Source organism: Parambassis ranga, chromosome 10, assembly GCF_900634625.1.
Source record: "Parambassis ranga chromosome 10, fParRan2.1, whole genome shotgun sequence".
In the NCBI taxonomy this organism is placed as follows: domain Eukaryota; kingdom Metazoa; phylum Chordata; class Actinopteri; family Ambassidae; genus Parambassis; species Parambassis ranga.
The window spans coordinates 20907231-20934476 of record NC_041031.1 but is presented as its reverse complement, the minus strand read 5'-3'; the positions used below and the strand labels follow the sequence as shown (position 1 = coordinate 20934476).

The 27246-nt window shown below is 42.9% G+C and overlaps 1 protein-coding gene across 2 annotated transcripts in view; it reads right to left on the bottom strand.

Moving 5' to 3' along the window:
- The window catches only part of glra1 (glycine receptor, alpha 1), an 84014-nt gene that overhangs the window by 35609 nt on the left and 21159 nt on the right, over positions 1–27246 (bottom strand). Inside the window, exons 4-5 of one of the 2 annotated variants that reach the window (XM_028416107.1) lie at positions 22194–22232; positions 2081–2148 (exon numbers count right to left, since the gene is read on the bottom strand). In XM_028416107.1, the coding sequence (XP_028271908.1) occupies positions 2081–2148; positions 22194–22232 (107 nt within the window). The remainder of the gene's footprint in view (positions 1–2080; positions 2149–22193; positions 22233–27246) is intronic. The other variant, XM_028416108.1, reaches the window with a different exon arrangement.

Sequence of the window (27246 nt, the reverse complement as noted above, 5' to 3'; positions counted from 1 at the left end):
TATTACTCTGATTTAATAAACATTTAAAGTAAATCTTATTTTATATTTGTGTCATTTTGTTGGTTTTAAATGTCGAGATGGTGTTGTGTGTCTATCTCTGTGTGTGTGTGTCTGTGTGTGTGTGTGTGAGAGAGAGAGAGAGAGAGAGAAAGAGAGAGAAGGGGTGAGCAAGTAAGCGAGCAGGGAGAGCGCTGAAACAGGAATAAAGCCGTGTACCGCCGGGACTTCAACAAGCACTGCACCATCCTACCGACTCCATCTATCACTGTTCTCCGGCCCCAGCAGCAGCGGCAGCAGCACTCTGTGTGTGTGTGTGTGTGAAGTCAGATCTATCCTTGTGAGAACCAAGCTGAATTCAGAATCTTGGGCATGATAATTTTTTTTAATTTTTTTTTGTTATGTGGTCGTTTCTCACTTCAGGACAGACATGGTGTTAGAGATGGGATTGTGATGGTCTAGAGAAATGTGTGTGTGGTGTGTGTGTGAGGATGAAATGATGTTACTAAGAGTCTAAAGCTGAAGCTGCAGAGGTCTTGTCTTCAGCTCGCTCTGTGTTTTGCCTCTAGAGATTTCAAATGGATTTATCTCGTTTGATAAAACCTGATAAATTATTTCAGTGCTTTGTTTTTGCCTCTAATTGACCCTGTGAGAGACGGCGGAGCCACAGCTCTGACTGTAGGTGAACCAACATTCACGGAAACTCTCCACCCAACTTTGAAGAGCCAATTTTGAGGTGGATCCTGTTAGAAACAGCCAGGAACAGGAAGTGTAAAGGGCTGAAACTCTTATCACAGGGGTCGCTTCTGATCTCTGCTATTATGGCAGAAAATCAACAACAAGAGGAAGGACTACGCTCCAGACCACCAGCCTCCAAATCCACCTCAGAGTATCTCATCTAAAAGATGAACACAAACCTCAGTGGAGCATTTTCTGAAGGTCCAAGACCGTCAAAGAAGGGACCGGTCTTAGGTTTTATTTGTGAGACACTAGATCACAACGTCCAATGTGACACTTTTTAAGCTCTGCTCTACCACAGGTGGTTTGGACCCGTGTAGCAACAGGGAGAAGTGACTATTAGCTGCACAAAGCCAGAGTCACTTAAGAGATTCCTTGATCTGAATGGTTGTAGTTCGACACTGATAGTTTATCCATAATGTCAAGAAAGTGCAATAACTTTAATGGTCTGCATGATTGCAGGAGTTTCCTCTTGCAAACAATGACAGCTGAACATTCGATGTGTGTTTGGAAGGGACGTGGGTGAGGGTGTCTTGTGTTACCGTTCCTCTCCTTCAGCATCAGTTTAGGCAGTCAAACTAAATCTCACTGTCTGTGCTAATGTCAATAATGTGTCTTATCTCTTCCATCCTTTCCAGGCTGTTTCACATGGAGCAGGGCCACGAGACTAAACTAAGTCCAGTTTGTTAAAAAACACATTTTCACAGCTACTTGTGAAGCCGTGACCTCGGTGTCCTCTCCGCTGCCTGAGGCCATGCAGAGAGTTTACACAGCTGACGGACTCTTTCAGAGGACGGAATGATTCATGTATTTTTTGGAGGTTAGAGGGGCGAGCGTGCCCTGTGTTAAAAAAAACAGCCATGGAGATCACACCCTGTTGTCACATGCATGCCGACACACAGCGAGGTGCAATATTGCTGTATCTGCTTTGAGCCCTGTTGCTCTGTGAAGGTTGATGGTTCAGTTATATTAACGCTAATGGATTTTCTGTGTAATGAATGAGCGTAAATTTCCCCTCCATCGCCCGCCAAACAGGCACGACAGCGTCGCAGCCTCTGCGTTGTTATGCAAATGGCCGCAGTGATGCGCTCTTTCAAATAAAGTGTTGCAAATGGGAGATGGGCTCAATGAGGCAGAGCAATTTCTAGACACTCAGAAGGCAGAAGGCTTTTAATTTTTAAAAAGAAAATAAGAATGAAACTTTGGATGCTGTGCATTTTTCGAAGCAAAAATTATCCGAGCTGCGTCAGGACGTGACAGTTTCCATTAGATGCTCAACCATCTACACACACACACACACAATCACAATCAAAAGATGAGATAATGAAGTGATAATAAAGCTTACCATTGTTGTTTCAGCAATGGAGCCAAAACTGTTGATAAAAATGTTGCAGGTCACGTTTACAGGTGGACCTGCAGAGAGGGAACAGAGAGGAGACATCATGAAATGACAGTAAAGACCAAAATAAGGCTGCTAGTAACTCCGAGAAAAGATCAACTGACAGTCGATAAAAAACACATTTGAACTCTGGGAGCAGAGAAAGGGCACTGTAGTATTCCAAACTTCAACTCCCACAATGCACCGGGGTCATGTTTCCGCTACAATCTGCTGATCAGAGACATCAAACAGGAGCAGCGTATGTGCTAACAGACAGAATATAACATGTATGTTTTCACAGTAACCATGGCTCTCACTGTGCTCTGATTGGTTGATTTCTTTCTATTTCCTTTGGGAGATCATGAAGGTGGTTCACTTTTAACCTGCTACATCACCACGGCAACCTATGCTGCAAACTGAACCCGGTCAGGAGCAGGTTCTGTTCACAGTTTTCTCAGAATAAGTGTGTGTGGGCACGGCCGGCCAGGTTAGACTCATCGCCATCTGTCCACCTTATATACCGGCTGGCAGCGCACATCGACTCGTAACTGTTGTCTGGGAATGATGTCCCCATCCCCAAACACACACACACACAGCTCTGATTGGTTCGAGTGAAAAAGCCATTAATGGGAACAACACAAGAAAATTTGAATCTCTGAACAAATTATAAATGTGATTGATTCTGAGGCCCTTTCTTCCCCTCTGGTCAGAGGTAAAGATTTCTAGAAATGAGCTGAAACAGGCTGGAATACTAATGTCTTCCATTTACTGTTCTAATACACACATCAGCCCCCAGGAGAGTCTCCTGCCTCACCAAACCCTTACAGGCCAGTTCTGAAGTTTTGTGTTTATGTGAACTGAAGTGTGTGTGTGTGACCGGACATTAGAGCAGCACGAAGGATTAAAGTGGAGGCGAGCTGACTGCAGGAAGTAAACAACGTGAAAGAGACTGTCTGCTCCTATAAAGAAAGCCTGAATAAATGAGTCCCATCCTCCCCCAGCTCTGGACTCAAACAGCTACCTGACGACAGCAGGAAGTTCCTTCCAGAGTCTCATTACAACTTGAGAAAACTACAAAATCAATCCCACGTCCCTCAGAGAGGTAAAAAGCGGTCAAATGGCATCAATGAACGAGCTGTGTCATTTCAAAGGGAATTCATTACGACCAGAAAGAGTCCGTCCGTCCGCTCGCTCGCTGCGCTCTCAGAGATGAGACGTGAGAGTTGTTCAAGGTTGCTCTCAGCTGAGCGAGTCAAGGTGAGAGTAAACAGCAACTCGATTTTTTCCCATCGAGTCACTGTATTACCAGGTGCTACAAACACAAATGCGATTACTTGGCAGCAGAAGTGGAGCGAAGCGAAGAGGTCGTCCAAACAGAGCGCGCAGCTCTCCATCTCTTCCTGGTTCCATGGACGTGATATTAACTTCAGGAGCTGTATTTACAGTGAGTAACCTCCAACACCGCCGAAACATCCAGTTTCTGGTGAGTTCATGACACTAAAGAAACATGATTATTACCTAGCTTAGCATAAAGGCACCATTTTTGAACCACAAGTTTGAACAAATGACTGCTATGTCGCCATATTAACCTCATATTGGGGTATTGATCTTCTGAACCAATAGCATGTATGTATATTAGTGTGTGTAGTGTTGTTATGGATTCTCTTCTTACCGTTGATCACAAACTAATCAATCACCTTCTGTTAAAATGACTTGACACAGTGGTGATTACCTGTAGGCCTGATTCAGCTGTGATTAGTTTTGGCCTGATTTTCCAGACTGTTTACTTTGTTGGCTCCTGCTGTTTAAACGCTGATAATTTGATCTCACTGGAGCCAAGTTAGTTTCTTCTTCTCCTCTCTCAAAGTGCTGATTCGCCAAAAGTCTTTCCTTTTTCTGTTTTTTTTTAAGAGCTGGCAAGTGCTACTTAAACTGCCATCTGGCCAAACTATACCTCTGAAGCTGCGTTCTTTCTTTAGAGGTAAAATCCTTTCCTTACAAATCCTCCACACTGTAGGATAAATACGGGAAACGTCAGAACATCCTTGTGCTGTTTTCAAAGTCTTTGCAGCTGTCCGTCTCGGCTCTCAGGTTTCCATTTTTTCAGCCCTTTAGCGCACATTAAAGAACCCTACAAATCCTTACATTAAAAAGAAGTTCTGGAATCATCTTCTTCTCCTAAAACCTGTTCTGAAACCTGAATTTTGAAATAATATCTATATATATATTTTAATACTGTGGGTGTGACATCATTTCTGTATGGCCTGTCTCAGTTTACACCCTTTATGAAAGCTCTAGTTTGTCAAAATAAAATCAAAAGTAAGAAATAAATACAAATGAAACTGTAATAATTAAATAAAATAATAAAGATGACCGTACATTCACATTAATAACCGACCTCGTTTCAGGAAATGCTAAAATGCTAACACAAGATTTCCAGATAATTTACACAAGACTCAGTGCTAAAATCCTGAGACACTTTTCAAGCACAGAAAACAGCCTAAGCGCTGAAAAGGTGTTATTATAAGGAGACGTTTCTTTAAACCAGATTACTCTAATCCTATTATATTCATTTATTATCAGTCAACAAAGGCTCTGGATTACAAGATGTGCTTTTAAATAAGTCAAAGAGATATATCAGTCATTTTCTGATACATGCTGATGTAACTTAAGGTCACACACACACACAACATGGAGTTTGTGTTTAATGTCCCTGGCTAAACTCGATGTTTAATTCCGCTTGCCGGCGGCTAGCTGCGAATGAAGGAAGGGGTCTGGATTATTTTGATGGCCAATTACTCTCCCTGTCACAGTCTGAGGACTGCTGCAGGCCACTAGGGTGGGGGTGGGGGTTGGGGGGGGGGTCTTCTGAGAGTCATTCACACACACACACACACACACAGAAACACACAACTGTGGTTAAGCCATAGAGTAGAATCATAGGGTTGAAGATATAAGAGGGGGAAAAAATCATTAAAGTTAGCCAGAGGCGATCGTTCCCTACGTGACTTACATGTACAGCATCCAATTAGAGCAAACAATACATTACTCACAGAGCTGCGTGAGGAAATGTGGATGAACAAGAAAAAAAAAAACTTTAAATCAGCCAGGTCTGCTTGCAGAGTACGTGGAATGTAGGACGAGTTTGGGGCTGAATTCATTTAAATGTGACGGATGCTGGATGGATGGATGGACACTGTGGAGGATGAATGTTTGTTTCTAAAACTCTGACACTGCTGGATTTCTGTTTGTTCTGCACTTGTCATTTGTCTTCTGCACTGTTTCCTCCATGTAAATATGCAGCTTTGTGTGTATAAAATGGATCCCAAGGGTTCTGAACTGCATCTGCCGGCGTCTCTTTTACCCATAATTTCCTCATATGTGTGCCAACCAGTGGTGGAGGAAGTACTGATGCTCGGTACTTAAGTAAAAGTACAAATACCCAGCAAAATATATACTTGAGTAAAAGTAGAAGTGCTACATCAACAATCCTACTTAAGTAAAAGTCTTAAGTACTTTTAAATGTACTTAAAGTATTAAAAGTAAAAGTACTCACACACTGAAAATATATTATTGATTTCCATTGCAAAGGATCTGAACAGGTTAAAATAATCATCTTCAAATGAAAATGGACCATGTGTAGTTAATGTACATGTTCAGTCCAGAAGCAGCTATGGACAGGTCTGTGTGTCATGAGGCAGGCTGTGGGCATCAAGTGAACAGAGAGGCTGCTGATAACAGGCATTCAGCATGTTTACTGTGTCAGTGTTCCTGCTGTAGATTCATGTTATGATTCATGTTAATCAGACATTAATGGATGGACCTGTGTTAGCAGACAGCAGCTAACTAGTTAGCTAACTGAGCCAGAGCACCAGCATCATGACTGAGGCTCATTATAGAAACACAGCTGGCAGCGTGACACCACCTCCTTGCAGAGTCTGACCTCACATCAGTCCAGCACTGTATTCATCACATGGAACAAGTAACTACAAACACTGTCGAAATGTAGTGGAGTAGAAAGTACAGGTAACAGCTGCAACATGTAATGGAGTAAAAGTATAAAGTCATTACTTAAATACAGTAACTAAGTACAAATACTTAGTTACTTTCCACCACTGGTGCCAACTAAGTGACGACCTTAGCGTTTCAAAAACTGCAGGTCCTCTAGTGACCACTTGAGGCCCACTCCTAATGTGAGTAAATCCTTATAGACCTCCATGTTGTTTTAAATCAACAGAGAGCTACAGTATGTGATGGTTTTATTTTGCTCCCTAGACACACATCAGTGCCTTTGAGATTGAATGTCTACGGCAGGGGTCAGGGTCACAGTTTGATTAATATAGCCCGGTAGACCGCTATACTACTACTACTAATTCCCCTACAGTGAATATCTGATATATATTTTCTATTGTAACAATGAGTGCTGGGGCTAGACGCTTGCTGTGGAGATGTAAATGACACAGACTGATATTTTGCCTTTTCTTCTCGGCCACCTAGTTAGGATTACCAGGGCTGCATATAACACACACACTCATCAGCAAAGCTGTTATTCTGAGGCAGAAGCCTCCATAAAATAGAGAAAGAAGAATTAGTGTGTGCAAAAATGATTCAACTGTGTGAACAAATAACTAGTCCCTGCTCAAAATCCATCTGCATGAACGATCGGAACATCAAAACAACTCTCTCGCCAGCACAGACCAGAGGTTTTTGGGCGACAGTCATTCAGCTTCCTTCCAGCTGAACTCAACAGCAAATTGGGCTGTTTACTAAAAAAACAGAAATCACCTGCAGCGTACTAGTCTGGATGACAAAGGTCATCGACACAAACGTGGCTTGTTATTTTAGATTTGCTCCCTTAGTTATTGTATAAAATAATCATATTCAATCAATAAGAGAAACAGATGTTGGTTTTACATATTTTTAGGATTCAGATTGAACACATTGTGCACCTGAACCTGCTGGTTTCCTAGCTCTGTGCTAAAGCCTTCACTCTGCACTGCACACAACACACAAAAAGAGAAACACACTTTAATTTAACCAGACTCCTGCAAATAATCGGTCCTGCTAGACCACCTGACTGCATCTGTCTGATGTATGAAGGCAGACCCAGTGAGTACAGGCTCAGAGTACATCAGAGGGTTTATCCGTAAACCAGCTGGTATTACATTATCACTGTGTTTTCTCTCTGAACGGCTTTTCAGGCCTAACTCAAGTCCTCTGACACATTTCCTCTGCATCCCAGCTTTGTTCAAAATCCCTCCTTCAAAGTCCTCCCGCTCCGTGGCAGGAGGGAGGCGGGCGGAGGGACATCATAATTTATCTTTTCTTGACATCCCTCTCAAAAAAAATGAAACAAAATAAAAGAGGAGGAGGAGAAGGAGGTGTAGGAGAAGCCAATACCCACGAAACCTCCTCTCCTCTCCTCTCCTCTCCGCTCTCTTTCTTTATGTTTTTTTTAAACCACAGCAGTTCATTTAATAACCATCCGGTGAAGGAGAGGAGGAGAGGTTCGCTTTATAGCTTTCCAATAAAAGACAGAAGACCGAGACGCAGCAAAAAAAAAAAAAAAAAAGGCAGAACTGAGAAAGAAGCAACAGCTCATTAACTGTCAGAGGAGGACAGGCTGGCAGTGAGTCACAGGAAGCTGTGGCTGCACTTACATGAGCCTCGGAGGGGATGAGCAGCACACACACACACACACACACGCCTCTATACTCCTGTACTCATAAGGATCCTTGATTACATAATGCGCTCCAAGATTTCTCAATTAAACCTTTTGTTTGGATCATTTTCACTGTGATGGATACAACATGTGATGGATACATGTCAGACGGGTTCTCTGTGGTTCCTGCTCTTGTTCAGCTTCTTGAGCTCAAACAAACGCTGCATGATTTCCAGATAATTTACATTTAATTTTAGCTGAAAAGTGGCACTATTTTCTCAACCAGACACCTGACCTGAATCTCTCCACGTGCCGGAGGACTCGGCTAAGACTGCATGAGTTTTGTAAAAATCAGGTGGCATCACACACGCTCTTATCTCCAACTTCCACACAGTGCAAGATTTAGAAATAAAGGAAAGATGATCGTGCCAGCAGACTCACATAAACTCAGAGGAAGAAGGTGTAAACAAAACTGAGGCTGTTACGTCAGGGATACCGAAGGAAATAAAGCAAAAGGTAAAACATATTTCAACAGCAGTCTAGCTAATGCTAATGTTAGCCTGTTTAATTAGCCTAAGGGCAGCGTGGGATAGTACCACACTGTGTGCAGCTCCTCATCAACAGGTATGGCTGAAAAAAGGAAGCCCAGTAAAGAAGTGTAAAAAACTGCAGTTCACCCTGCAGCCTCTAGTGGCTGCCTCCGAATGCAAGTCAATCCACATCTGCAGATTATGGATATGACCACTTTGAGTGATGCCAACACAGTGCGAGCTTCCTGCTTCCTGTCTCCACTAACGCTGCAACTCATTGCCATTGAGAATTTGGCGACACGGCAACCATCTGTGCCTCCATCAGAGGCCCAGAACTGCTCTTCAGAAACCTACTTGTGATGTCACGGAAGTCATGAACCATTTATGCACCTGAAACACAGACTGATGACCACTGATGAGCGTTTGAGCGGTTTCAAACCAGATCTGTAAACCTCTCACACAGCCAGATGATCTGGGCAGTATCGAGCGAGGTCCGAGACCCGAAAGGTAGTGGTGACAAATAGACACTGTATTCATGATCTATAGTATCTACACACACACAAACCCACACTAAGGGCAAACATACGTGTGCAAACAGCACGATAAACAAACACACAATCCAAACAGACACACTGCACATACTAATCTACACAGAGAGAAATGGAGGTGCAGCGAGGCGTGCACAGAACACACAAACACACATTTACATACAGTTTCACACACACACACACACACACACACACACACACACACACACACACACCACCTACATGCATCAGTGCTGTTTCACCTCTTGCAGGTGATACAATTAATCACACGGTCCTTTCAAACATGGTCCTACTGCGAGAAAACCCGTCGGCCTGAATGCTTTTATATCCAACTGTTAAACAGTTACAATGCTAAACCATTATTTTGCTAAATAATTTAAACTTTAATCAGCAACTCACTAAATTATTAACATTGTGCTGATTGCATTTCATAAAACGTTTTTTTATCTTTCTGTCTGTAAAACACACAAACACACACATACAGACGCGCACATTGTGGGGCGACCAATCAAAGCGAGCGACTGTGCTGGTCCTGCTGAGGTGCAAATAAATCCCACCCTCCAACCCCCCGCCTGCCCCTCCTCTTCCTCAGCCAAGCTCCACTTTCATTAAAAACAAGTGACAACAGCAATAAAGCAGGATGAAACAAACAGCCCGGCCGGGCTCAGCCTAACTGCAGCCGCCACCGCCGCCGCAGTGACTTTAAACAGTCTGCGAGCTTTCGGCCTCTACAGCATGTGTATGATTTCCCAGTTTGATACGAAACAGCTTTAGGAACAATTTGTACAAGTTGGTGCTGTCAAAGTCTGAGGCAAATTCTCCCCACTGATTACATTTGGTCTGGAAAAATCGGATTTTCTTTCTGCTGAGCTTCAAGGTTTCATCAATAGACGGAGACGCGTCAGAGGGCTGGACCTGGATGTTTGGCTGTTCGGTCTTTACGTTCAGATAAAATAGTAGAAATGTACAGCGAACCATCTCAGCTCGGGTCCACTGCTTAGACTGTCAATAAATGACGTTACAATCATTTCAAGATTGGTCCAGCTAAATCCCAAAAGCCAAAGAAAAAAATTAACATGGGGACTGACTTACTGTTGGAGTCACCCTCAAGTGGACACATGGGGAACTGCAGTTTTTGGTCAGATTCATTTCATTAGAAGTATATGTTGACGTCTGATGAACAACATGTCATATATGCCAGGGTGTCACTGCATATCATCATTCAGATTATTGGATATTCATACAAAATAAAAATGGAAAAGAAAGATCCATCAAAGGTCTGGTTTGGGATTTTGACTCACAAAAAGATACTCACATGTTCTCAGTTTAACAACAAAAAAATAAGAAATGTAAAAATGTTCAACTAAACAGATGTTAGTTACATTACATTTATAAACCACATATCTTCAGACCCTGAAAGTTTCCACTGTTAACTTTTTGCAGACGCTATTAAGCTAGCTATCAGTAGCAGCATGCTGGTTATGTTTTGGACCACCATAATACTCTACAGTAGATGTAACTATCACATACAGAAAAGAAATTAGAAATTAATCATATAAAATGTATGATATAGGGAATGTGTTTATGATTGATCATGTCTGTTCTCTGTGAGCGCTGTTTTTGCCAGTCATCATCATCTACTGGTTTTCTATCTTGGAGCTGAGCTGACAGAGAGGAAGGAGTGTTTGGTGGTAATCCAGGAAGTAGACGGGTGTAAATAGAGATGGTATAAAGATGACAGCCTGATAAACCTGCCGGGGAAGTGCCTGTAATTGCTTTTTTAATGATTTATAGTTTGCTATATTTTCTACTCACCCCCTCCCCTCCTCAGCATTTTGTTTTTTCAGCTAAACATTCGGTCCTCACTGTGATTTTTTAAACTGATGTTGGGCAGCCGAGTGGATTCTAGTCAAAGAACTATTTAACATGGCAGCCTGGTTCTGCATGTCCTTTTCTCCACTGTAGCCGCCATCATTCTAAATGTTTGCAGTCATGACATTGGAGGGTGTTTTGGATCACTACACAGCAGGTTACGCCATGTCCACCACACGCCATATGTTAACATGATAGCAGGTGCACGAAGGCGGCAGGGAGGATGTCACCAGCTGACACTGAAGCCACTTTGTATTTAAGATTAATGCATGTATCAGCTCATTCAATAACATGGAACTCTCTCCTTCAATGTGTTTTTTTCCTTGAATGCACAATGACACAATCTGTAAACAATGCAGATTTGTATTTACTATGTGAGCTGTTTGAGGCTGAAAAAATGCTGACCTACAAACCTCCGATGCATCATATATAGTGCCAGCTATAGCTTCTAGTGATGGCTCGATCTGCTGCTGTTTAACATAATAATACAGAAAAAAGCAAAAAAAATATTTATCTGTTACGTTTTTATAGCATTTTTTAGAAGCGGACATTTTTGCCCTTAATGACAGAAAAGCATAGTAAATTTTAAAACTGCTGCTACACAAAAAATAATAATGCATCAAACTCAATATTTTGGCTAATCTTTGACATATTCATGACAGATTTAAAAATAATGCCTTTTGTTTTATGGAAAATAACTCATTTTTTGTGTTTTTTTTAAATACAAAAATAACTGACATCAAGTAATCAAAGTTAGTTAAATTCCTCAAAATTTATGTTTGGTAGTTTTGAGCAGGGCTGAAGTTTAACATATTTATGCAGAAAAAAAGCAGAAAAAATATGAATCCGTTAAGTTTTTATAGCAGTGGAAAGTGGACATTTTTGTCCCTAATGACACAAAAGGGTAGTAAATCTGTTTCACAGTGTTCTGGTGATGTATTAGAAAAATTGAAATTTGAATTCTACAATTTGTCTAGAGAGAGTCTTTGTTACAAAAATTGTGCCATATGCACCAACGAAGAGGCAAAAATGACCCAAATAGACGAAAACGTCCATATTGACGCCCGAGGGTTAAGAAGAACCACGGCCATTTTTCCTTTGGTCTGCAGCACCTTTCTGTATAAACCAGCCAAGTTTCGAGACATTTTCAAACAAACACTAATTGTATCCACCATTACTGAACCCTCCTTTGACTGCAGCGTCATTACTAAACTGTGATGTATTTATCCGACTGTTGTTGCCAACAGATCGGCCTCTTGGGACTCATCCGAACCCTTCTTCATCATCAGAGCAGCGTTTAAGGGAGACCAATTAACCGGTCAACCCATCAGCCTCCCTTTGCTGACATCTTCATTCTATAGAACCTCCCCACTGCGGCATACCTGGACCGCCAAGTGGAACTAATGAATCCGCATAAATCAAGCCCACACCCTGAGCTTTTTACAAGAAGGAAGGAGTATGGATGCTACGCTCCATTATCAGGTCTTAGAAGGGCTGTAAAACACAGGTATCAGGAGGATTGTCTTGGCCCTGCTCTCCCGTGCTTTATTTAACTCTCTCCTCTCCTGATGCCCAATTTGCACTCCTCTAAGTGACACCTCGGCACCGCATTGGTGAGGCTGAATTTATCCCCAGCAACAAATGGCACACAGAGCTAAACAACGCAAGCGGAGGAAGGAGAAAAGTCACCGACTACAAATTACATTAACAATACCCTGAATTACACAGGATCGCCTCGTCTGCAATTGAGCTGCCTTCAGCAAAAAAAAATAAAATCCTACAATGGCTGTGAGACATTAAATATTTATAAGGTGTCATCTGTGGGCTATACGGTCCTGGGAAAGCAGTTTGACTTTTTATTGAACTAATATATATTCACTACGCATGCTCATGAAGTTGAAGCTCATTTTACAAGCAGGGATAGAGGGGGAGGCAGAGGGCTGTTTTTCATCCCCTTATTGCCACTTTTCCTCCATTATGTCCAGACACGGCAGCTGAGAAGGTGATCATTCTGTTCTTATCCACCACGCATAAACATCTGAAATGCCAGCTGGAGGAGGAAAAAAAAAAAAAGACAAGTTTCCCTGAGAACTATAAAGCATCATAAATCCCCTGATGGATGGTGAAACAGGGAAATAATGAACATTTTATCAAACGCTGAGAGCTTTATATTCCTAGAAGGCTCAACTTTGGGAAGAAAAGTTAGCTAAAAGTTATGAAAGTGAAAGTTAAAAAGTGTCTTGAAAGACTCAGAGGACACCTGTAGAGTGTGTGTTGCAGGTAAAGTTAAACTTTAACAGGAAATATATCATATTATTCTCTGTAGGCTCAAATGCAAGAGAACCTGGCTGATTTTTTTTTTTTTTTTTAAATTACAGCTTCTTGCTCAGTTAGCATCTGCAAAAAAAAAACCTTTAGCGCTGCTGAGGACAGTGCTGAAGAATTAACAGGAGGAGAAAGAAGCTGCCTGGTACCGGGCGGGGGCAGCTGCTGGAGTCATTGTCTGCAGCACTGGATACAGACTTCATGATCTCCAAAAGACACAGGAAGAAACAACCAAACCCAGCAGGCTGAAACAGATATAGCTCAGAGTGAGAGCAACAGAAAGAGTGCAGAGGGGCTAACGCAGCCTTGAAGGCCATTTTGGATTATCTCATGGGGTCCCTAAACAGGAAGCTGACCTGGTATTTTCATTGGCTTTTGAATTACGGAAGTAAATAAACTAACATTTATGATACTTACACATTTTGTTCAGCAGGCTAAACCTCATGTTTTTTAAGCCTTAGCACAACTGCAAAACTTATGTTTACACAAACAACACCGTCACATGACACATATGACATCATCACCGCCATTCTAGAGTACTGATGATGCTTATTGTAGTGCCACCATAGCAAACATGTAAGACGACATTAGTGGTATTTACTGGTGTATTTTGTGTCATAAAACATAGACCTTGGCTAGCTTTGTTAACCACAGAGCAAGAACTGAGACTCGGGATCAGGAAATGATCAAATGCTCAGTTCTGCAGCTCTGTTACGTCTTTCAGGACATACTCTGACCCCCCATAGACAGACTTTTTTATGACATCAACTGAGGTAAACTGTCCCTCCACTCCACTCGTTTCAGACGTTTTAGCAGATTTTGGAACATGGCTGAGGGGATTTGCTCCAATTCAGCTACAACAGCCTTTGTGAGTTCTAACACTGATCACAGACATCATTTGATGTTCCTGCTTTAAGCACCGGTTAAATCAAAATAACAGGATTTCCAGAAAGCATGATTCATTTGGCTTCTGCACGTTAAATAGGCTTTATTTTACACCCCTCACCGGCGTCCTCTCAGACTTTGTGCACACACAGAGGCAGAAAAAAAAAGGAAAAGTAACTTTCAGCCTCCTCCTTACTGTCGCTGCTTTTATCCATTTTTTTCCTCCATTACGTCCAGAGCAGACACGACAAGGAGATAAACATCAAGGCTGTGAAACGCCGAGGGGGGAAAGGAAAGGAAATGCTCGAAGGCTGCGACACATTAAAGCGCCGTCCGTCTCTTGACTCAATGAAACACTGTTGAAACAAGTCGTGGTTTTTTCTTCCCTCATTTCTCCCTTATGTTGATTTCCTCTAAAGAAAAAAAGAACTCGTCTTCATCTCTGCATTCATTCCCACACAGATGCTGAGGCCTCCTGCGTGTGCTGCAGCCTTCCTCATTTACACGGACAGCTCTCATTATTCTCACACATACAGACACACACCCGCTCCTCCTATGGAACTCCTTTCTCCTTTAAGCAACAAAGTAAACAGTGTGGTTGATCAGCGGTGGAAGGAGAAAAAAAAACACTTCCTGTCACATTTTAATTGGAGTGGTGAGATGAGGAATGGCGGTCTCACCTGCCGTCATATTCAGCCATCCATCATCACCTCTTCCAGGGAGTGAACTTTAGGGAAAAACTTCATTTTCCTCCCCAGCAAGGGAGGAAGAAATGCCATTATGATGTGTTCTACTCCACCTCCTCCTCCGTTTTCTCCCTTCCTCCTCCACTCTTTTCATAAATCTACCTTCTTTTATTTTCTGGCCTTTTCCTGTCTCATGCGTCTTCCTCTTATTTGTATTCTCTCGTTCAGCCACAGGCTGTTCAAGTTTCATTATGAGATGAAATGTATTCAAAGTGGGGGGAGGGCAGGCGGAGAGGAGAGGATGGAGAGATGGATGGATGCATGGTAGCCTGGTCAGAAAACACCTGAGGCACTGTGTGTATGTGAAAGAGAGAGGGAGAGAGTGTGTGTGTGTGTGTGTGTGTGTCTATGCATATTTACCTAAAATTGGCATTCATGCCTGCGAGCGGTTTCAGTTTCTCTGTGTGTGTTTGTGTGTGTGTGTGTGTGTGTACTTGCTGGCAGCATGTGCTTGCATGTGAGCATCCCTGCCTCCCATATCCCCTCTGTTTATACATATAATCCTAACACACACACACAGGTTGTTCAGGTGTAAAACACATACTTTACTAAAGTACTTTATGACCTTCTTGGTTATACTGATAAATGCCGTTAATGTGGAAGCATCAGTCACAGGGGAAATGACCTGCTGATGAGAACCTCCCACACACAGACCGTTGCTGCCGCGACCCCACCAATAAACGGGGACCCCTGCCGTATAATTCTCTATTGATCCCCTTGCACATCTGTCTTTATGTGGATTGAACAGAGTCAATAAAACAGGCAGATCTTTAATGAGCCTCTTTGCCCCCCCAAGAGTCCAGTATCAGCACTGTTAGGGAGCCATCCATCCACCCCAGCCTCCGCTCTGCAGGGTCTGTGTAGCTCTATAACACCACCTGATTCCTTCTCACCAGGATTGCTACGGCCACTAGAGGATGATGAACACGTTGTTTATTTATTTGCCGATATCCAACATGTCGGTAATATTCAACTCCATTTTGTTGTTTGCCTTTTGTTGTTTGTCAATAATTTTTTACAGTCTATGGGTGACGCTGTGAACTATAGTGATTAATTCTGTTGAGACATTCCCACACTGGAGCACTCACAACAAATCTAGATATAGGAGCATCCATCAAAATAAAAACTAGAGTATATAGAAACTAGCATTATGGTGGAGATCTCATGTTCCGGTTAAAATAAACAAATAAACATCAACAGCAAAGACAAGCCGCTAATAAGTCTCATGTTCTCAAGTCAGGCTCATGTTCAGAACAAAGCTAATCCTTCTTAACATCAAACAGGTATTTGTTTTAGAGACCTCAACCCCGGAACTTAGATTGGTTCATAACCCATGTCACCTCAAATCCAAGCTAAGCTATTTTAGCTTTTATCCCATGGGCTAAACCACAGATAGTCCTGGTATTGTGCCATATTACAGTGTTTGTGTAATTGCTTTTATGGCCATAAGGGGGCATGAACAGTTCCACACTGTAGCTTTAAAGTCCTATACGAAAAAAGTCTCTCTAATGATAAGCAGAAACTAACATGACTCAGTAAATGAGCGGCAGCGTTTAGAGCCTTTCAGGCCGAGTTTTGAGTGACGGGCGGACATGACAGGCTGGCAGCCGTCTGACTGCAGACAGACAGAAATCAATAACAGGTCTGCCGTGGCGACACGCTGACAGAGACGAGGTGACTCCAGCTGTATGTCACTGGATTACTGAAAGGTGGGAATGCTACAGTGTGTGTGTGTGTGTGTGTGTGTGACTAAAACATAGTTTGCACTGTAGGAGTTTTTCTGTATCTGACTGTGTGTGAACATGTGTGTGTGTGTTTGCTCTATCCTTCCTGTTTCCATGTTTGTTTTTACTGGTGCAGATGGACTGTTTGTCCAGCATGTGTGCGTGTGTGCGTATGTCTGTCTGTGTGTGTGTGTCTGTCTCTGTGTGTGTGTGTGTGTGATGGTCATCTGCTCAATAAATCAGTGTGTGATTTAACGGTGTGTCGTGATGTGCCGCTGTTGGCTCGATGCTTTTAATCATCTTGAGAGGAAGGTAGATAGTCATTCGAGATTAGTGGAGACACACACACACACAGACACACACACATCCTCCACCCCCTCTTATCCTTCCAACACTCGCATGCACTCCTTTCCTCAACCTGACAGATAAAACGGGTTGATTCTGTGCTACCATTCAGGATGTCATACAGTAGCTGAAATCAGAAAATCTAGATTTTTCCTCACATTTTATGCTGCAGTTACATTTTTTAGTGTGTATGTGTAATTCTGTGTTGAATAAAGTGAAATGTATAATACATATCACTGTTTTTTGTCTAAAAATAAGGAGAATCTAAGACCATTATTAGTATGAATAAATAAGGATTAGCTCTCATGAGAAAAACATCGAAACCGTTTTTAGCTTCTGTGTGTTAGCTTCACACTACTATTGTTGTGTGTGTGTGTGTGTGTGTGTGTGTGTGTGTGTGTGTGTGTGTGTGTGAATATGTAGAGCAAAAGTGCAGGGAAGACAGAGCAGTTGTACCAAACCAGACAAATTTAAAACACAATGATGCTACAAAACTACTCGTAATAGTTCCTATACTACACACTAATACATACAAACTGCACATGCCTGTAAACATGATGTGAAATAAAGAGGTTGATGGGGAGTTTCTGCAAAAATAAATATGGAATTTTAACATTTAACCCTATAAACCCTGAGCAGTGTCAGTGTACAGTTTTCAGTCCTGCACTTCTGTGACCAATATTACAAATGTGGGTACAAGTACGGAGAACTAAAACACTGCTAGGATGTGATGGTGTTCACAGTAAATATATATATAAAATAATCTATTGTTATTTCCATATGAGGAATTTCTCTGGTCAAGGAAATCCCTGCAGTCATATCAGCATTGCAGTATTATTGCACTCTGTAAAAAAATAGGCCACTTTGATGGGCATTAATCTGTGTAGGGGGATATTCAGCTTTACATCCAGTGGAACCACGCTCCCGCCGGCAGTCACCATTCTGCAGTGTTAGCTTTCTGCAGCACTGTGCAATCACAAAGGTGTTCTCCATGAGACAGGCCACTTGGATAAGCAGAAATCTACATAGCAGTATTTTTCCCCCCTCTCAATAAAAAAAAAATAAAATAACAGCAATCTGCTCCAAGTGTCACCCCTCTAAAGCACGGTGCAGTCACATCACAAAGCCGTCCAGCCGTCCACAATGACACCGGCCACTTGGACGAGCATAAATCTGCACAGGCAGAATGAATCCTTGGGCCCTTTTGCACAGCACCACAGGGGGGAGGAAGGAAGGAAGGAATGAGAAGCCCTGAGTCTCTGAGCAGACAAATATCCTTTGGCCTAACATTAATCTGCATAAAGCACCGGTGCGAGGAGGTGAGTTGTGTGTAATATGTGCTGAACATCCCAACAACAGAAGGAGCAGCGTAGAGAGCCTCTAATCAGGAAGAACGGCTGCTGCCGACGGCGGCCCTGACCAGGCTCGAGGCCCTGACCTGCTGACTGGATTCTGCTGAACACGCTGGAAGAGAAATCCCCTCTCCACCTCCTCCCTATCTGCTCCCTCTCCTCTTCTGCCTGCTTGATGATGACTTTCTCCGCCTGTCGTGTCTGTGCTCAGCTTCAGGTCTCTGCAGCTGTGGCTTATTTATTCACCCATTTCCTTTCATTTAGTCCTTTTGTCACTAGCCTTCACCCCCTTCATTCATTCCGTTTGTCTCCTCTTATTATTGTGCTATTCGTCCTTTCTCTACATGATTTAATTTCTTTGCATAAAGCTAAGATTCCTTTATAACCTTCTGTCCTCTCTCTCCTCTTACATTATTACATCCTTCCTCTCCTGAATCTTATTTTTTCACCTTCACTCTGCTGTCATCTTCCTTTCTCTTCTAAAAGACAGAGGGCCCCAGTGAGGATACTGAACTCCAGTTCACTGTGATCAGATCGATAGACTTTAATCTCCAGCATCTCAAATCTTTTGGAGAAGTTGTCTTGCTGTGCCTTCAAGTAATTTTACACCTGGCGGCCATATTGATTGTTGTGGGTTGGCTCTTTCCTCACTGTTATCACTATATATATATATATATATATATATATATATATATATATATATATATATATAAAAAATGCAATTATACATGTATGCAAACTGCTTTTTCTGACCCACCAGTCTTCCCAGATCAATATGGCAGGAAATATGCTAATCATTTACAATACTGAGAAAAAAAAAGGTCAAATGTCTGAGCCTGAAACTGACACCTTGTTTCTGGTGTTGAAAAAATATTTAGTGTTCACACAAATTGGATCAAAGCAGAAATTATGATCAAAGATAAAAACAACAGGAACACAACTCGGCTCAGAAGCTGATTGGACAGTTCTGATCGTGCCACTTAATAAGAATAATCCAAAATAAAACAGTGGTGGGCAAAATATGATCGTCTCAACGTTATTATCTCTTCTCCCTGTTTTTATTAGCTCACGGCATTGTTTATATTTTGCAAAACTATGTGTGGCTCTCATTGGTGACACTACTTATCAGCCACCCAGTGCATCCATGGACTCAATCACAAATTTTATCTGTTAAAAACTAATCATCAGATATTGGGTTGTCAATTTCTCAGTCATTAAAAACATTTAATGACAAACAAACATTTGTGTGTTTTAAGATGATCTTTACTTTTTTTAATGGCCACTGCGATCAAAAACAAAACAGCTCACGGTGTCGGGAGACTTGAACCCTGGACTCCTGAACATTGCCTCCTAACGCGGCCTTTTGCTGCTTTTTCAGCCACATGATTGGATGACATCGGCAACATGATGCTCTGTTAGCATAAATACAACCATGTGCCACATCTGGCAGATGTGGGGTTTTACCGTCTGGTTGAGCCATGAAAACAATGGAAATGTGTTGCATCTTTCTACGTTTATCCCTAATATTATATAAAGTATCATTATTGAAGTAACTAGTTGTTATTTATAGTGCTTCACTCCACAGGCGTAAGGACCGTCACACTTTTCTACCACATTCAGCATAGTTTGGACGTTGTTTTGGCCACAGCTTGTTGCTGAGTGGGTAGATTCTGAGTTTGGTTGCTTTAGATTTCATCATGCGCTCTGCTGCATTTATATTTCAATTGATCCTCACGACCCGTTCTGTTCAACTGGTCTGAATCCACTTGTTTAATTCACACTAATTTGTTTTAATTAAACCAAACCTGGCAAATGTGAACGTACCCTAAAAGAGCTCAGTATGTGGCAAAAGCAAAATGTAAGTCAGTGTTATGTGCAGCCCAACACCTGACACTGCCTTCCTCTCATCTCAGCCTGTAGTTCTGCTTCTGCTATTTGAACATTAAAATGAGAAATTATTTCTTATTAGCTTTGCAGTTTTTCCTCTTCTTTTGGCAGCAGCCTGGAGGCAGACAGGCTGCTGCCTGCTAATATAAAACACCGTCTCCGGTGAAGCCGGCCAGCAGAATATAAGCTCAGGAGGTAATTGGGGTCTTTAGTCTGCAAACCAACAGAGTCTCTCTCTCAATGGACTTATTCACCCACAGTCTGTGGACACAAAGGGATCATATCTGCAGCGCTGCGGATAACAACATTTGTTTTAATCATCTTAAAAAAAAGACGCAGAAACCGAGTCAACTTCCTGATCCTCCGAACCTCCCTCTGCACTGCTGCCATAATAAGATTCCACTGGAAATAAATATACATGATTCTGAACCTGCGCTGTGGACTCTGTCTGCCAGCGGTGCACAAAAAGATTACCCAGTGCATCACCTCTGCTGTTTGCTCCATCACCAACTGTAATTGTCTGGAAAAGTCCTGCAGCAGTAATTGTGAGCAGAGTGTGTGTGTGTGTGGCAGCGGGACGTGGGGGCGGGGTGGGGGTGGGGGGGTTCTAACATGGCTTCCTCTCTTGTGCATGCAAATTAGGGCCACATACACATTAGTCACGACTGACAGGAGCCACTGCGTAAAAGGGCCTGCTGTGCTACGAGCGCTAGCATGTTAGGCTAACAAGACAAATGGGCAGAGAGAGATTCTTTAACACGGATCAACAAGGAACCAATGAGTAACAGAGCCGTTCTATACTGTACTGTACTGTGTCTTCATATCTACACAATATTACTGCAGTTTAACCCCATCCTCACCACGGGTCTCATCTTTTACTACACGCTATTGAGCTGCACTGGGATGTTTGGACTGATGCCCATACAATGCTGTGGGCTTTTTTCTCTTAGCTGAACACTGCATGGACCCAGATGAAATTTTGGATGTGTGGAACGTTTCAAACTTTGAGCTGAGTCAGGATCTGTGGATCTGACACAAGAGGATGCACCTGATAACATCACTTTAGACTAGGATACTGCACAATGGCATGGCACTGATTACTCTTTCTTATTAGTTATAACTTCTTAAGGGGTACATAAAAATATTTACTGTTTATTTTACCTATTAATTAGGCTACTTTAATAGCCGATTTTGACTTTTGACTCAATACACTGACAGATGACATATGCACTGTGCACATTTCCTGTGTACTAAGAGGGCGGGTCCTAACAAAATGGAAGTGTGTGTTTTCTAGTGCTTTCAAGTGAGTGCTGAGTAAAAATGCAAAACTAATTACCCGAATATAATCTGTGTTTGTGTAACAAATGATGCTAGTTGTCATTTTGTCACTTGGCCATTCAGTCCAATATATGTAGTCCTCTGAAAACATCCCCATATAGTGAGTAGGTATAGTGCTGCCGGGCACAGCCGCAATGTTTTGCCATTTACACAGCTAGCAGCTATTTGGCATCATTAGCAAAGATGGCACAATCAACATGATTCATTCATTGGACACTGTTGTATCATGTACATAAATGCACAGAACGGGTGGATCCTGGTGCTGCGGCGTGATAAACAGATGGAAACAGACTCAGCTTCAGCTCCTGATGAAACCAGAATTCAGCAGCCTCTAAATGAGACCTACTCCACAGCAGTTCGGATGAAAATTATACCAAGGGTTGAATCAGTCTACACAACACTGACACTGCCTCAGTGCACTGACAAGTTACTGACAATGAATACAACACATGTGCTGTTCTGTTCGGTGTTATCAGGTGCCAGAAGGCGTCCTGTGCAGCTAATGATACAGAGTTGAGTTGGCTTCATGAGGGAATCAGAACACATTCATTTCCTCAGAAAAGGTCTTCTTCTGCCAGAAACCACCGGCTCCGACATGTTGTGCCACGTTAATGCATAGCATTAAGGGAGAAGAAACACATCAGCATAATGCATTCATAATGCTAACAACACTTTTTATTACCTGCAGCAACACACAGGCAATCTATCAATCTATATTTAAAACCAAGGAGGCATTTCCCTAATGTTCCTCATCTTCTCAACATTTGGAAAATGCACCATCATTGCATGAGTGACTGTCAAACAGAAGAAAGATGGTCAGGGAAGAAAAGAAGAAGAACAAAAAAACAAAAGAAAAAGAAAAGTACCTTTCTTGTGAGTAGCTTCATTTTTGGAGCCTTTGGGGTCTAATAAAAAAAAGATCAGAATTAAACACAGCATATACTAACAACATGTTACCAACTATACGTTGTTTGTCCTCGTTAAGGAAAACAACCGCTTCGTCTATCAAGGTAGCGAAACAAGACAGCAAGGCTCGATTATCTAAGGTGTCGCACTGCTGCCAACGCTCAGCGGTGGCGAGCGTGTGGCAGTGGGGGAGACTTAGAGAGGGGGGGCAGGGGAGAAAGGGGGGGGGCAACATACTGTGAAGGCAATAGCAAGGAAGGAGGGATGCACGAAAAAAGAGAGAGAGAGAGAGAGAGAGACTACTGCCATACTGCAGCGGGCAGGAGAGGAGGCGATGCACTGAGATGAAGAGGAGGAGGAGGGTTGCAATGCAGATCTGTCAAGAGGAGCTGAAGTAAAGACTAGCAAAATGCACTACAGGAGATGCAAGAGGCCAGAGAGGAAGAGGAGGAAGAGGAGGAGGAGGAGGGTAGGGGAGAGTGCAAAGACTACATGTCAAACTGGCTTCTTTCTGCCTCAGTTTTTTTTTTGGCCACTTTGTCTTTTGAGCAACAGGTTGATGATGAGTTTCATATTCCACCACAGCTAAATGAAAAAAAAAAAACATCTAAAAGTCTTTATCCCGTTCAATAGAAATGGAGCTCTAACCCCCAGAAGGACTGAACAAATGGATCCCCGAATCTGAAATGAATTTCCTTTAAATGGGTGGTTATTAAATCCAAGTCATTTGGCTGAAATGGAGCCCATTGGAATGACAAAAGGTTCTACACCCAGCCTCGGAAAAATGTAAATCTCCTTACAAACGGGCCGCGTCAGTTCAGTGGAACCACAGAAAGAGAGCTTTAACGAGTGCAGAGAGGCTGATTTATAACGGAAAAGTGCCAACCTGCTAACGTAAAGGGGAGTTAAGGCTGAGCGATTCATTGTTCTGCAGTGACAAGGCCTCCCCCCCACCTCCACCTCCACCACCTCCACCCTGTTCTGTCCAGGAAAGTTACTGTTCAACACCAAACACTCGGCCTGATGTGTCACTGAAGATCAGTGGCTTATTGGATCTGTTTAGAAAAGTTCCGAAAGTACAAGACCAAAGTTCTACTGTGTGCTTCATCAGCAGGTACTGAACCCCAAGGATCATGCAAATGTCTTCATATAGGAGTCGACGTGCAGTTCATTTAGATCTCTGCCGATCTAAATGAACTCTAAACTACAGAAGCCACAAACGTCCTGCGAGCACACGCGGCCGGCGTTTTTCTTTCATAGGTCAGACCCGTTGATTGATGTCCTATTTTGCCTCCGAACTGCAGCGGACTGAGTAAGCCGCACCCTGCCTGCTTTGCTGTACTTGACAACTGCCATTGTGAAGAATGTGTTAGAAGTCTGGGAGCAATATTGTAATCTGTCATTGTCAGCCCAAAAAAAAAAAAAAAAAAGGAAATGGCTTCTAAGATAGATGGAAATATTGGTGGTGACCATGAACTGTTGTAGACAGGTGACTTAAACTCTATAATCTGCCTGAATCCATGAAAGGCAATTTTTCCTCCCTCCACACTGCACGACAATCTCTCTCTCTCTCTCTCTGTGTGTCAGGGCTAAGCCCGGGCTTAGCCTCACGGCCGGGCAACCTGTCGAACATCTGAGCACCTGATCCTGGCATTAAAAGCGCCGCAGCTTTGGTTTTTTGGGGCTTTGCTTTGCTGGCAGCGGGGATCTAATAACAGGAGCTAATTACAGGCACTGAACAGAATCAATTCTCCAGACGATGCAGAGGGAACGTGCGTGAAAAAAAAAAAAAAAAGCCTGGTAGTATTTTATGTTTGTTAGGGGTTTTTCCTGAATGTGTTCCTCTATCAGCTGACGATTAGACACATCTGCCATGTAAACCCTGAACACAGCAGCAGCAGCAGCCGCCTTCCTGATTGTGTCGCAGTGGTAAACAATTACACATCAACCTTCTCGTCAGGCGTTTCCCACTGATACTGCCTTTTTTTTCCCCCTCAAGCTGGTAATTGGAGGTGTGATGGGATTCCGTGGGAGGACTGAATGGCCTTTTATAAAGCAGTATTCCCCTCCTTATAAACTTATTAGCCATGGACCAGTGGGCTGTAAAGGGGAGGAAGAGAGAGCAGTGCAGCTATCACGTCTTCTTACACGTCCCAGATTAGACTTTGCTTTGAGCTAAAGGCTTCGCTATCTTTAGATCAAGAAGAAACAATGACGATATATTTATAGTAAGTACAAGAGATATGGAATTCATTCACTAATACTCATCGGACTCCATCCCTATAACACACTCCCTCCCATCACTTTCTCTATTCCAGAGTTTCTCGACATTATCCTGTTCAATGTTCCTCTCTCTGTCGCCCTTGCCATTCCGTCACCTCCCTCTCGACGCCGATCAATATTTTTGTCATAACTCTGAGAGTCACCTCTGCGGCGACATTTAAATTCCTCACTCCATGCAATATACATATATATATATATATATATATATATATATATATATATATATATATACACTTATAGAGAGAGGGAGAGAGTCCCCATCCAAATTCCCTGGCATGGAAACAGATTTACTAGAATACTAAAAGAGCTACAGGACCTTCCTGTGGGCATGGATGTCCGCTCACTCCAGTACATTTCTGCATCCTTGTACACAGTCACAGAATAAAGGAAGAGGAGGTTATTACAGCTCTGTATCTCTCTCCTGCAAGTGTTGTACATAACTGAGCAATACTGACGTCCACTGGGAACTGTGTTAGCATCAAAATTCCGGCGCTAAGCTAGTGGAAACATTCTGTGTTTGCAGTGTGAGACCCTGGATTGCACTTTTTGCCATCTGCAGCTCTCTCCTTTCTCCCGTCGTAAGCAAATCCCCCTAGGTCGGTTAGCTCTTTGCTATATGCCCCCCCCCCCCCCATCCCTTGTCTCTTTTTTTTCCTCTCTCCCTTATTCCTCCATCCCCCCCCCACATACACACCAGCAGCCATTCCTCTGCCCCACACTCATTACCTTATGCCCATTAATCCCATTAAGTAGCCATTAAACAAGTGCTGATAACGACAAATGAACGTCAAGCTCCGACAGCTAATAACTAAAGTCCCACCTCGACATGTTCAACCCTGGTGAGGAGAGGAGAAGGAAACATAAAGAGAACAGAGGGAGCCTAACATGCACATAGACTGCCTTTTCTGTATTTACTTGTGTCTGCAGAGCTCAGAGAGTGACACAGTGGTGGATTTGCTTAAGAGCAGAGAGAAGAAGAAGGGAGCTTTGCCAAACCAGCCGTGAGAGCAGCGTGAAATAAAAGGATGGTATCAGAAGGAGCAAAACTCAGAGCTCAGAGTCCTGACCGTACAAAGCCCCGCTGCAGCAGACCCGTGGTGAAGGCTGGCGACACATTTGGGGTCTGATTTCTGTGCAGTAAGGTGGGCTGGTGAGGGACATAGCTGATCGCTATAGCCACAAGTTCTGGTTCAGCCTAAAACCAGAAGCCTGCTCACAGTCTTCGTCCTCACCGCTGCCTGGCTTGAGTGATGAGGAAGGACAAGGTTATGGCAGAGAGGGAGAGGGGAGCTGCAGCTGTAGTCTGTGCCATTCATCAAGTGCACACGAATCAGACACACAAACACACCCGGCCTCCTATCTCTCTCACACTCTCATACACATCATTTATCTGTAGAGTGCCATGTGGACATTCATTACTGCAGGTAGCAGATCAGACAGGCACGGCGTCACTTTTTGGAGGAAGTGAACAGCCTCTTCCTGCTCTGTAAGCTCCACTGCTGCCTGAGAAGCTGGTCAGCCGGGTCAAAGGCATCCAATTTGATCCACGGACCAGTGCAATTGGTAAACAAGGCTCAAATACAGAAAGAGCCCGAGGAGGGTAAAAGGAGAGGAGACGAGAGAGGGGAAGATGCACGAGGGATTAAAAGGATTATAAAGAGAAGGGAGGAAAAAAATGAAGGAAAGAACACAACGGCAGATTAAATTTAAAGGAATCAAACCAGCTGATTTGTAGGTAGGGTTAGCAGGTACACACACTTGAAGGCAAGAAGAGAAAGAAATATGAGTGAAAAGGAAAAAACAAAACCGGATTATAAGAATGAGAGGCAGAGAGAGGGAAAGAAGGGATGAACTCATGGATTATAAATGGCTTGTCCTGAATGTGTCAGGAGTGTTTGCTCTCCTCTCTCCGATGGAGAAACCTGCTAAATCAATCGGAAGCTTTTTTTTTTTGTTCTCTTTTTGCCCACGCATTGGACCCCCCCATTCATGATGGCTGTAATTTCCTCTCGTGCTGGCGTATTCGTAGCTTCAGGCAAATTTCATTTTCTTCCCTCTCCTCTCTCCCTCCGTGCTCTCCGTCTATGACTGAGATTAGCAGCACTGGTGCTAATTTGATGAGAGGGCGAAGTGTGTAGGCGGAAGAGAAGATTGCCTTTTGGAAACTCAATGGAACTGAACTTTCAGCAGGAGTTCTGGAGTTCAACATTTCTGTTGGTAAACAGAAACTCAGGTCCATTCGGTGGTGAGCTGATGAATAAGCCAGCTGGTTGATAAACTGCCCCGAAGTTTGAATTAATCTGATGTCCCAGTGGTCACATGTGGTATTGCAACAGCTGGTTCTAAAGACATCTGCACTCTCTAATGTCAGAAAAATTCAATGATATGAACAGACTCAACATCCACCAGTGGGAGGCAGCGTGACCCTTCCTGGTCACAACCTTTGAGTCCTGCATCAACATTAGTGACACAAAGGCCTTTAAGACCTCTCTCCTACCGAGCTCTACTTAGCTAGCTGATTACCTAGTCAATTATTTCTAACTTGTGTCAGAATTATTTTTGACTCTAGACTAACAGAGTAAACTTGGCAAAAGTGCCAAAAACTGCATATTGAGAGCTGCCGGCCACCTTTTTGCTCATATGTGGGTTGAGTCACATCGAACTTCCTCTATCATTATGTCTAAAGCAAATGCTGGGTTAAGTTAAGTCTTAATTAATTGTCTGGTATTT